This window comes from Canis lupus, chromosome 1, assembly GCF_003254725.2.
Source record: "Canis lupus dingo isolate Sandy chromosome 1, ASM325472v2, whole genome shotgun sequence".
In the NCBI taxonomy this organism is placed as follows: Eukaryota; Metazoa; Chordata; class Mammalia; order Carnivora; family Canidae; genus Canis; species Canis lupus.
In genome coordinates, this window is record NC_064243.1 from 41,253,178 (window position 1) to 41,266,090 (window position 12,913).

The window sequence follows — 12,913 nt, forward strand, 5'->3', positions numbered from 1 at the left end:
TTATCTGGACTACCAGCTGGGCCAACCCTAGGCAGCATTTAGGAGGGAGAGAAAAGTCTATCTTCAGAGACCCAACCTCCCCTGAACCTCCTCCTCAACCCTCCCATTGGTGGCCTTCCCCCTTTGGTCCCTAGGCACACGTGCGTGCGTGCGCACACACTCTACCCACTTACTGAAATTATTCTCGTAAAAGTGCTGACATTGAATACTCATATCATTGGAATGAATTCAAGTCCATTATACCTCACCCATATGCTACTTACATATTAAGCCTTTCTCACGTGTCCAGGGAAAACTCAGGAATCAAAGTGTGTGTATGTATATATATGTGTGTGTGTGTGTGGATGAGAGAGAGAAAGGGACCTCATGGCAGAAGAAACCCTAAAATCCTATGAATTTCTTTACTCTGGTTATTCAACCAATAAATAGCTGAGTGCCCCATGTGCCCAATTGGCCAGCCCTAACCATCTCTTTTTTTTTTTTGGGGGGGGGGGGTTCTTTCATAATTAAATGTCTCACTGTTACATCTCTAATTATAATTTAACAGACTTGAATCAGAAGGAAATATCTATTTTTGTATAATTTCTTTATCATTGTCTTCTTTTTCCCTAATTAACTTCTACAAAGGTTTTGGGGTAGCATATATATTGAGTAAAAGGCATTTAAGGATTAATGAACTAGGAGCTATTGATTTTTTTTTTTTGCATAAAACCATTATTTGGATTGTCCACAGAACTTATAAATCTAAGGTCAAACAGATGTATTTGATTCTATATTGAGAACAGACAGCCGATTTAAATCTAAATCTAATTTAATGTTGGAATAGGGCCATAATGTCACAAAATGTACAGCAACTCAATTGTGCAGAAGTCTTGAGGCTTTATTAGGAATAGGTATATTGTAGGTCAAGTATATGATGTAATTTATATATATTTCATTGAAGCCCCTTTTTTTAAAGATTTTATTTCTTTATTTAGAGAGTGAGTATGAGATAGTGCAAGGCGGGGGTCAGGGCCTTGGAGAAGGAGAGAATCCTGAGCAGGCTCCATGACCAGAGAGAAGCCAACATGGGGCTTGATCCTGGGATCCTGAGATCATGACCTGAGCTGAAATCAAGACTTGGACAGTCAACCAACTGAGCCACCCAGGAACCCCTGAAACCATTGTTTTTAAGTTTGGCATTTCAGATTATCCTAAAGGTCCCTAAACTTAAGGAAGTCAACCTGACATTATTCAATCCCATGGAAAATACAGCAGGAAGCAGGCAGGAAAGAAGCAAGAAACTCAGAGCGTGTGAGCAAATCCAGAGAAAGGCTCCATCTGACATTATTTTTTTTTAAGATTTTATTTATTTATTCATGAGAGACACAGAGAGAAAGAGAGGCAGAGACACAAGCAGAAGGAGAAGCAGGCTCCATGCAAGGAAGTCCAATGTGGGACTTGATCCCAGATCTCCAGGATCACGCCCTGGGCTTGAAGGCAGCACTAAACCGCTGAGCCACCCGGCTGCCCTCCATCTGACATTAATTCACTAGATGACCTTGGGCAAATCACTTTGCCCATCTTGTCCATGGAGCCAGGGCTGGACACTCCAGTGCTTTCAGAGCTACACAGGTGAATATATCATATGAGTGGCCCAGGTGGGAGCTAGAGCAACCTAAGTACCTATGTTGTGAGGACATAAGTATCACATGAAACTGGGCACCAGGCCCTCTGGATCTATACTTTTTCAAGAGAAACCAGAAATCAAGATATTTTGATCTTCTAACTTTTGGAAACTGGCAACTAATTTAAGTTTTTTAAAAAGTACTAGGTTTGAAAATTTGGCAGCATATGAAGTTGGTGAGGCCATGGGGAAAGAGGCACTGCTCTAACTGTGGAAGAATAGGATGGCACAGACCCTGTGGAGGAGAATTTGAGTATATCTAGCAAAATTACATTTGAATCCATCCTGTAATCCAGCAGTCCTCCTTCCAGAAATCTGTTCCAAAGATACAGTGACAAAAATGCAAAGGGGTGCTGTTCTTACAGTAATAATTGTTACAATGTATAAACATATACAATATATAGAAAATTTTCATCTATGTACATACACATATATGTATATAAGTAAATGTATGTGTATAAATATATAATACATAAAAATATGTAGTATATAGAAACAAATGTCTATAAACAGGAAACTCTTTGAATACATCATGGTAGGGACGCCTGGGTGGCTTAGCGGTTGAGCATCTACCTTCAGCTCAGGGCTGTGATCCCAGAGTCCCGGGATCAAGTCCCACCTCGGGCTCTTTGCAGAGAGCCTGCTTCTCCCTCTGCCTGTGTCCCTGCATGTCTCTCTCTCTGTCTCTCAAATAAATAAGTAAAATCTTAAAAAAAGAATACATCATGGTATATCCACATAATGGAGTACTATGAAGCAGGAGAAATCACAAAGAGTATCTCTATATACTCCTGAGAGGGTTTGGAAGAGAGTGGATAAAAGTGCATATAGCACTGTGGCTCTCAAAGTGTGCTCCCTAGACCAGCAGCACCAGCATCCTTTGGGAACTTGTTAGAACACAAATTCTTAGGCTCACCCCAGACTTACTGAATCAGAAACTCTGGGAATGCAATCCAGTCATCTCTGTTTACCAAGCTCTCCAAGTAGTTGTGACATATATGGGTTTGAGAATATGGGCAAAATAACTCATTTTTATTTATCTAGAAATGGGGAAGGACATGCTATATTTAAATTTGTATTATTTCAAGGATAAACTGAATATAACACTATATGTTTACTACACTGGAATTAAAAATTTTTTAAAAGACTCAACTGAAAAATTAAAAATTAATCATTGATAGGGAATGGAGGGATAGACCAGAAAGGAAAGGAAGAGAAGTTAGACTTCTTTGAATATGCATTTTCTTATAGAGTTACCCCTGAAGCCATGTAAATATTTTTTTTCATAATTATAAAACTAAAGATAAAAAGACAGTCTCCAACAGTTGAAAACAAAACGAAATGATGAGCCTACTGATACAGCCACTTTGTGGCATAATCACACAAAAGAAATCCTAACTGATTTTAAAATGGACTATGGAAAAAATACAGCAAATACATTTTTAAGTTTTGTCAGTAATGATATCAAATCTGGTGGTGTTGGTATTGTTATGCTGAAATTGAGTATTGTGGGATAAAGCAAATGAGTATTTATGTTAGTGTCATTGAGCTGGAATTGGTAGGAGACAGAAAACACAGGGTAAGCATGAGGCTAATTAAAAAACACTGTAATCCTAAATCCAAATTGCAAGTTTGAACCAGGATTGTATTTTATGTTTTAAAAACACCATATTCCTCGGGATGCCTGGGTGGCTCAGCGGTTGAGCACCTGCCCCTGGCTCAGGGCGTGATCCCACGGTCTCGGGATCGAGTCCCACATCAGGCTCCCTGCCTGGAGCCTGCTTCTCCCTCTGCCTACGTCTCTGCCTTTCTCTCTCATGTATTTCATGAATAAATAAATGAAATATTTTTTAAAAGAAATTAAAAAAATAAAAAATAAGAACACCATATCCCTAACTCTGTCCACGGAAAGGGCCTAGGAATAATGACTAACCCAGTAACAAGACCATCTCTGATACCCAGACTGTGGTCTCCGAGTACTACTTGCACCCAAAAGGAATCAGGGCCCTGTGAAGAATGAGTGTGAGGCAGGAAATGTACAAGATGATCTGGAATATCTTGTCATTCCAGAAAACAAGGAAGCTCCCAGAGTCTGTAGGTCAGGTCATGAATACAAAAGAAGAGGCTCCTACTGGCCAAGGATGGGATCATTTCAGCATCAGTAAAGATAATTGATTAAAAACAACTGAAACTCATCAAGTATGTTTATATTCATGAATTCACAGTGATTAAAAAACCCACAGCGGTGGCCTTTGCGGCATGCTAGAGAACCAATGCATTATCTTGAAAATTAAGACAAGAATTGAGCATTCATCCTGTCTTTGCCAAACTACAGGGTAACAGCTAATATAAGGAAGTTCCTTTTTTGGAAAGATTCTGGCTTTAAAAAGGAGGGAGGAATAGTGGAGTCAGAACTATCACCATCTGGCAGCTCCTAATGAATTAATACATCAGGCAATAATTACCAGTGGTGGTTAACATCACAAAAAGAGAGACAAGTAGACATTTTGTGCCTCCTGATGGAACCACAATGCAATTATGATATATTCCTGCCAAACTATGGAACCTAAGTCTGTTCAAACCTCCCCTAAACCTCACAACTGCAGGGGGAAGGGGAACATATTAAAAGAAATCATAGAAAAGAATAAAAATAAAATAAATCATAGTGATATAACCAGCAAAACAGACCATAAGAAACTCTGTAGGACAAACTATCTGGTTTCTTCAGCTGAATTGCAAGGGGAGAAAGGATAAAGGGAGGAATTATAGATGATAAGGGTCTTAAGAGATATCAACCAGTTGGTTTTTGTAGTTATTTGGAGTCCAAATAGGTAAACTATTTAAAAAAAAGAAAATTAAGAAGATAGGAAATTTAAATAGTAACCATTGAACATCCATGATATTCCATAATATTTAAATGTGATATTTAAATTTATCATTTAAATGTGATAATGGCATTGTGGTGATGCCTCTTTTTTAAAGTCCTTATGTTGGAGTTATATACTAAAATATTTTACAAGTGCAATGATCTGATGTCTAGAATTTGCTTTAGAGGGATGAGAAAACAGGAAGTAGGTAGATGCAGATCATGAGTTACTATTGAGGTCAGGTGATAGACACTTGGTAATTCATCATACCATTCTCTCTCTTTCTCTCTATGTGTATATATATAAATATAAATTTATATATATTTATATTTATAAATATTTATATATGTAAATTTTATATAAATAAATTTACATATATAAATATTTATATACACATACATATATATAATATGCTCATGCTGGAGTTTTTCTGTAATAAAAAATTTTAAACTAATCTTAGTCAAGTGAACAGAAGGGTTCTAAGACATTCTTTTAAATAAATTAATTAAAATTAATTTTTTAAAAATAAGGTCATTAAAGTTACAAAGAAAGGTCCCTATCTTGGAGTCACATGTGAATCTAGCATGAAATAGGTTTAAAAAGTAAAAAGTAAATAGCAGAATATGAAATACCACTAAATTGACATAATGTCTCTTTTCCATAATGTAATTCCATTTTAGAGTTGATAAGAACAATGAATCCTGCTCTCAAATAATTTTCAGTTTAGTAGAAAAGAGGGGGATTTGGTGGTTCAATAAAGCAATACATACCAGATAAACACAATATAGCTCCTACCTTAAAGAAACTCACAGCCTAGAGTGGGAGACATAGATGCAGAGAAAATGTCACTGTCGTTTGGTAAATGCTACTAGATTTGGCTGTTATGGAAGCCAAGAGGAGGAGCAGTTGGCTCACCCAAGCTCCAGAAGCCTAAATTCAATGTCAAGGGATGCATCGTGGCTATCCAACGCAAGAAGTGGGAAAGGCAGCAGGCAATGATAATTGTGTACACAAGGGCTTGAAAGAATACAGCGGTTTTCTTGTGCCCTGCACATACTTCCACCATGTTCTTACCATCATAATTACTTTATCTACTTCTATTTTTCTTTCACATTGCAAATCCGCTGGAGAACAACAAATAACTAGGGCAGAAACCTTATTTTCCTCCTCTTCCCTTTTGTCTTCAGATTCCCCTAACACAGCAGGTGCTCAGTAAGTGTTTATTGAACTCAGATAAGTTCAAGTCTATATGGATTCTAGTATGAAACAAGGTAGATAAAAAGGCGTGGGTAATTGCCATAGGAGCTCATACAGGTTCACATGATGAGAGAGCCTAATATATGGGTATGAATGATATTTCTTTTTATTGTTTCTAAATGAATATTGATGCCTGTGCTTTTTTGCCCCTAAAGGTCTCTTTTGTTTCCTTACAGAGTGAAGAGTTCCACATTTACACGCAGTACTGCACTAACTATCCAAGGTACATGTTGTCACTATGCAGCAGTATATATATATCTATCTATCTCTGTGCTTTCGTCCTGTTTCAGGTCAATATGCTGCTGGTAGGTGTTGTGCTTGGCACTGCACTGAATACCATGGAGAAACCGCACAGCATGCAGAGAATGGATTACAGAGTACCCAGTTTTGGGACTCCCAGCAGAGCCAGTGGGAGGGAGATTGTGAAAGAGACCAAAAAGATTGTGAGGTGTCCTTTAGGGGGAAACTAAGTGAACCAGTTGTGTTCAGCTATAATTCTTGTCCTTTATACCTCGTGTATGTGTGCCATGTTTTGAGGGCTTTGGGATGTTCAGAGGGTGTCATATGGACAATATAATGACCTCCGAAAGAGGGCGGGCCTAGAGTCACTGTCATAATTTCTTTTCTTCAGCAAAAGACTTTTACTGAGCATTTCTTGAGTCCTGATCATTGTGTTAAATGCTATAAATGCAAAATGTTATTGAATTTAACTTGCACAATAATCCAGAGATGTCAGGGGATTGCAGAAAAGCAAAGCATCCATCGCAGTGCCAGACATGTGATGATAGGTTCTCAACAGTTGCTTCCTCAACATCACCCCTGCCCCAAACCAAAGTATGCATGAAGTAACTGAGATTCCAATAGGTTTGTTGGGGCCACATAGCTAATGGATGGCTCAGCTAGGATTTCAATCGAAGTTTCTCCAACCTCAGACTTCAAACTACTACATCCTTGTAAAGTTTCTGAAGATTTGTGATTCTCCCCACCCCATGCCTTCTTACTGTCTGTTTTCCCACATGATCGGCAGAACTTGAGTTATTATCTTAGGGGACCGGCCAGGAAGATAAGAGCTATATTCTCTGTGGTCTGTTATGGTAGAAATATGTCCCTAAGGATGAAATGGGTGGCAGGATCCGCTTGGAAGAGAAACCAGCAGGCTGTTCCCCCAGGCTGCCTCGGCAAGGAAGGACAAATGGGATCCCTACTTGAAAGCGGCCAGAGAAAGCCAATTTGGATTCAAATGCATGAAGCCAAAGGCCAAGACTTATGTACAAATACTTTCCATTGGAGGATTTTAGACTCCCTCTCTAAACATTGGTTAGGATATTGTGCTGTAATGATTTATTTGGGTAGCGGCCAACCGTGCTTTTACCAGGTTTCCCTAAAAACCAAACAAAAACCACCAAAGCCTACATGCCAGTCAGTACATTTATCACCATATCCTTATCAGTAGACACACCCATAGTTTACACAGTTTCACTTAAGCAATGGTCTCTCCTATAGTATTTGTTTCCACCTCTATGCTGAAGGTTAGCAGAAAATTGGAGGATGCACCAACTATATCCTGTGAACCGGAAGCTAAAATCCAGCATGGCACCACACCCTAATCCAGAGAAATCAGAGTCAGCCCTCAACTTCTCCACTAAACTTCTAAGGGAAGGGAAAAAAAACATTTGAACTCTGAAGAATCAACAAATTTCTGGACCCAATTATCAGGATGGGAGACACTAGAGGGTCTTGTTTGGGGGATTATGTCTGTATTAAGTTTCATTATACACATGTCCTTTGAAGGAAATGACTTCTAAATTTGCAATTTGGGAAGTTTATATTAAGATTTTTCTGACTTAGCAGTAAGAAGGAAAGTACAAAATAAAGGCAGTTTTTTCTACAGGAGGCTGCTTCAGGCTCAAAGGACAGGCAAAATCATTTTGCAAGAACACCGTGAAGCATGGTCCCAAGCTCGCTGTGTGTTAGCAGAAAACAGGAACTAATATCCCTTGTTGCCTTCTAGCAAGCTTTATGTTTTTTTGAAGCATCAAACTCAACTAAATGTAATCATGGAATAGGGTGTTAGGGAAGATCAAATCAATAAATACAAATTAATGTAACATGGACTCAGTCATGTGTTCTAGAAGCTAAAGTTACATGAGAGAAAGGAGTAGTGAGTCCCAGTGAGGGGACTTAAGAACCGTTCCCTGGAAGAAGTGTTTTGTTTTTTTTTTTTTCCTATTTGGGGTTTTATTTTAATTTTTTTTTATTTTATATCTTCAACTTTGAAGAAGGAAAGAGACATGTTAGCAGAGAGATGCTCAGAAGGCATGCTCAGTGAGGCAGGCATGTCCAGTGCTTGCCCAGCTGTGTAGTTTTCATATTCATAGAATATTTCCTCTTGTCCCCTTGTCTCCAATCAGTTTGCTTTCTGAAGCCCGGGTCTCCTTTCCCCTGTGTTAACAAGCCAAGACCGCCAGGTTTTCAGCCCATCTGACAACATTTCCTCTCCCTTGGGATCTAGGCTAGAGATATTAAATGTCGCCGGCACACCTTGACCAGATGTCCACCTTCTTCATACCAGTCACACCCCAGCAGTTTCTCTCTGTGAGCAGACACAGGCACTCCCTCCTTTCCTCAAGGAGGGGCCCAGGCCCTGTCAGGTCATTGTCCTCAGATGTCTCCTTGGGCACTGAATCTGGAGTTCAGTGTGCTCTGAATTTGTTGCAGGTGTCCTGTCCTTGGGCAGGAGCTCAAGGCTTCAGACAGCCAAAGGGCAATTGGGCAGCTGATTCTGACCCTGGAAGCAACTTTAAAAAGACCTTCAGCCATATAATAGGGAGTAGTCTTGAAATCTCCACTTATGGGGGAAATAAACCCGTTTGAACAGATAATTGTCAAAGCAGATGGGCACCAAAGCGATTCTAATAGGTTAATTAGGAGACCTCCATTCACTTCCTTCCAAGGAGGCTTATTTTGTTGTTTGGCTCTAATTTTCCAAATTAATCATGAAAACATATTACTGACTTGGGGGGAGAGAGGTTGAAATTACTTCCACCTGCTTTCTTCTAAGTTATGAGACCATAAGATTTTAATTTACTTGTGTGGTGACTCCACAAGCCCACTTGCTTTCATGTATAAGATATGAACATTGTTTCAACTATTCCCCTGGGATGTTAGGGGGATTATACTTATTACCTTTAGGGGAGCTGGGATGCAGAAGGAATCCTGACCCACTTTCCCAGTACATGGAGGCACACTCCCTAACAAGTGAGGTTCTCTAGCTGTTTCAGAAACTGTCTTTGGAGAGATCTGTTAAAAGATTCTCAAAGAGAAGTTAATCTGTGGGCCACAGTCTCTGAAGATCTGCACGGAGTGTCATGCAGTTTGTGCATTACACAAAGGCAATCAGCAGAGGGGGTGACAAACATCCAGCACGGGGTTGGCTCTACTGAAGAAGGAGAGTTGAAATTAAAACTTTTTTTCGTCCAGAGTTGTCCCATCCTTGCAGTCTGACCTGTGGAAATGGAATACAGATGTGCAGTTGGAACACTGTGCAGATGCCCATATGGGATGGGGGCTGACATCCAACTCAGATCCCTTTGCCAGGCGTGTGTCCTGACAGGGGACTGCATCTCCTAGAAAAAAAAAAAAGCGTGCTGCTTAGAAGCCATGTGTCCCTGTGCTACCAGCTTTCTATAGTGCCTTTTTCCAATGCATCCACCCAAAGAGACACCTTTTTCTAATTTGCCCAGAAGCACTTCAGTCTAGCTATAGCTCTGTTGCTACCCTACCTACTTTAGGGCATTTACACTTACGCTGGCATTTAAAACTTGAGTACCCATCCTGCTATTACAATTTAGATAAAGGCATGTATCCTTCTTGTAGATCAGTGGCTGTGCTGACAGAGTGCATGCGGAACAAGATGCTGGCCAAATTCTTCAGGGAACGTCAGGAAACTTTGAAACACTCACTGCCTTTGGGGTCCTATCTCTTGAAACCAGTTCAGCGGATTCTCAAGTATCATCTCCTTTTGCATGTAAGTTTCTGCCTGCATTTGAATACTTTCCAGGGGATGGCAATTTTGTGTGTATATATAAAGTTTAGGGGAAAAAAATATCAGAAAAGGCTGTGGACATATGGAAACGTTTTCCACACTCCTACTTTACAACGGACTAATCTGCTTTGAGGAATTAGAGATATTTATATTCTGGGCCTGCAGCCCCATTGACACCAGCCAAGTGAAAAGATTCATTTTAGTTCTGATTCTGATAGGGCTTAGGAGTACCTCACTCTGGGCAGTGAACAGTTTCAGGCAGAGAGCTATCCTCTTAATGAAAAACAGATTTTTTTGTGTGTGTTTTACTTCCATGAGCCTAGATTCAGTAGGCAGTGTGGCAGGAGAGCTATCTGTCATAGATTGGCTTTTGTGTGAGCAAAGAGAAGGGGTCGGGAAAGGAGAAGACTGATGAGTAGTGTGATGAATGATCTTCAAGCTGGGTTTAGCATCGCTTCAGGGTACTTATTGCATTTCCCATTATTTGCACACAATGCAAGGAGGCTTTATTTTTTTATTTTTTATTTTTTTTTTGCAAGGAGGCTTTAGAAACAACAGTAGACAGAGCTCTCATATTCTCCTGTCTTCCCTCTATAGGAAATAGATAAAATCAGGGGAAAGTTTTGTTGCAAGTAATTTCCACTGAGTAAGTAGGATTGGACCGCTCTTACAACACGAGGAAGACCTAGTGCAATGGTTAGGAGCCAGACTCTGGGTCAGCCCTGCCTGAGTTCAAATCCTATAAATCGTCCATGTTCACTGTAGTTCACAGGCAGTCCATAAAAATGAGCTATTGTTTTTGTTTTATTATCTTTATACTACATTAAAAATCTTTTCTTAAAAAGGTTCTAATTCAGAGCTCCTATCTGTATCAACATGCCTACAATTTATATTATCTCTTTTTAAATGATTCCTGGTTTCCAACTTGGTTAACCATTCCCTTTTTGCTCAGTTCACACACATCCACAGTTTTCTTTCCAAGGATGCTGACGGTCCGACTTTGCTAGAAATTTCTCAGCTTTGTCCGTTTGCCTGAGTGGTTCATGTTTGGAGAATCTTGTGTCCTGTTAAGTCACATAATATCCCTGTTAAGTCAGGGATATTATTTTAATTGTTAAATTAATACTAATGACCTCTTAGATTAGTGGGATGAATTTGCTAGGCCAGTGTCCAGAAATTCTTAAATAATACCTGTCCCAGGATCAATCTCTGCTGGACTGTGCTAATATGGCATTCAATACTAGTGTGTCTCGATAATCTCTAAATAGAGCCTTCTAGATAGGTGCCCATCAATCAGAAGCAAAGTCTAAGATGACAGTTATTTAAGCACATGAGACACAAGTCAAGATCCTTATAAAAAGGTAATTAATAGGGAAAAATAGCCCTCACCCTCTAAATTAGGAGCTGGTGTCTTAGTTTAGGCCACTATAACAAAGTACCGTAGCCTGGGTGGCTTCAACAACAAACATTTATTTCTCACAGTTCTGAAGGCTGAAAGGCCAAGACCAAGGGTACCAGTCTGGAGAGGTTCTGGTGATGTGGCTGTTCTGGGTTGCATTCTCGTTTCCTTATGTGGTGCAAAGAGGCAAGAGGCTCCCTGAGAGCACTAATCCTGGGATGACTGGGTGGCTCAGCGGTTGAGCGTCTGCCTTCGGCTCAGAGCATGATCCCAGGGTCCTGGGATCGAGTCCCACATCCGGCTCCCTGCATGGACCCTGCTTCTGCCTCTCTGTGTGTTTCTCATGAATAAATAAATAAAATCTTTTTAAAAGGAAAAAAAGAGCACTAATCCCCTCTGTGAGGGCTCCACCCTCATGACCTAATCCCCTCCCAAAGGCCCCACTTCCTTAGACCAGCACAATGGAGGGTAGGATTTCAACATGTGGCTTTTGGGGGGGTGGGGTGGGACAAATATTCAATCCATAACAACTAGTAATGAAGAACAGTGGTTAGATTAATCAAAAACTAACTTCTGGTTGCCTTTGAAGTATTTTTGCTTTTATGGTTGATTTAGGATGTTCTTTCTGTGTCATTTACATCACTTCAAAGTTGTGTAGCCATCCATGAAGATCCACACAAGAATACACTCTGTACTCCTGAGTCTGTTTGTTGTTGAACAGGATTGCCTCTCAGACCAAAAGAAGAAATTTTTTTTTTAATCTAAGGTTGATCTGGAACTTACCTGGGAGTTGTTATTTTAGTGGTACAGTTTCATAAGATCTTTCTTAAGTGTAGGAAGAAAATGTAAATTCCTTCCCACTTTCTAGCTAGATGGAAAACTTGAGTATTTAGTAAAAGTAAACAGAGATTTACAAAGTAGGACTATAAAATAAGAAACTAACCTTCATCAGTTATACAATAAAATTCAACCTCCACCCTTTGGCTGAATGATTATGCATATAATAGATGTCCTAGAAATGATTTAATTGGCTATAATACCTTCTTACTGTTTTACATATTTATACAGGTTACTGTTATTGTTTTAAAGAGAGAGAGCTTCAAATTAATAAGTGTTTGTTGACCACCCAGCTGTCTGGTAGTTATTTTTGAGTAAAGAATTAATGATACAACAGTCCCTTTCCAGAGGCTCTTGAGGAGTCTAGGGACACGTGTCTAATGTGCTGGAAAGAATTAGAGCAGAGATCATGTCCTTTTCCTGTCCCTGGGATTGTGGAACTCAAATGCTGAGTGTTGATCCCCAGAGAATACTTGAACCGTGAGATCATCCTCAACACTCTGAAGACTTGTCTTTCATGAACTTCATTTGGGCTTTAAAACCTTGACTATATGAAAAGGCATTTGCTATAGAAGTACTTTAATGTCCACTCTATGTTTGAATCTGTTACATATTAGGTCCCGTGTGACACGTTTTATTTTCTCTGGGAGAAAGAAAAAAAGTATGTTTTCTATCTGTAAGTGTGAGAACTCTATACATTGGCCACCAGGAAGCTCTACAGTCTCCAACCACAATAGTGACTCTCATATCTATTATAACTGTAACATCTCTATGAGACTTAGTGGACTGTATAATGTTTTCTTTTATCCTCCTCAGCATGAAATTCTAATCTACCTCTTTTT

At 39.6% G+C, this 12,913-nt stretch overlaps 1 protein-coding gene across 4 annotated transcripts in view; it reads left to right on the top strand.

Annotated features, from left to right (window-relative positions):
• PLEKHG1 (pleckstrin homology and RhoGEF domain containing G1) overlaps positions 1-12,913 on the top strand; it is a 224,422-nt gene that overhangs the window by 180,884 nt on the left and 30,625 nt on the right. For all 4 annotated transcript variants that reach the window (XM_025422548.3, XM_035706881.2, XM_025422547.3 and 1 more), the window contains 2 exons: positions 5,967-6,013; positions 9,667-9,817. In XM_025422548.3, coding sequence (XP_025278333.3) covers positions 5,967-6,013; positions 9,667-9,817 — 198 coding nt within the window. The remainder of the gene's footprint in view (positions 1-5,966; positions 6,014-9,666; positions 9,818-12,913) is intronic.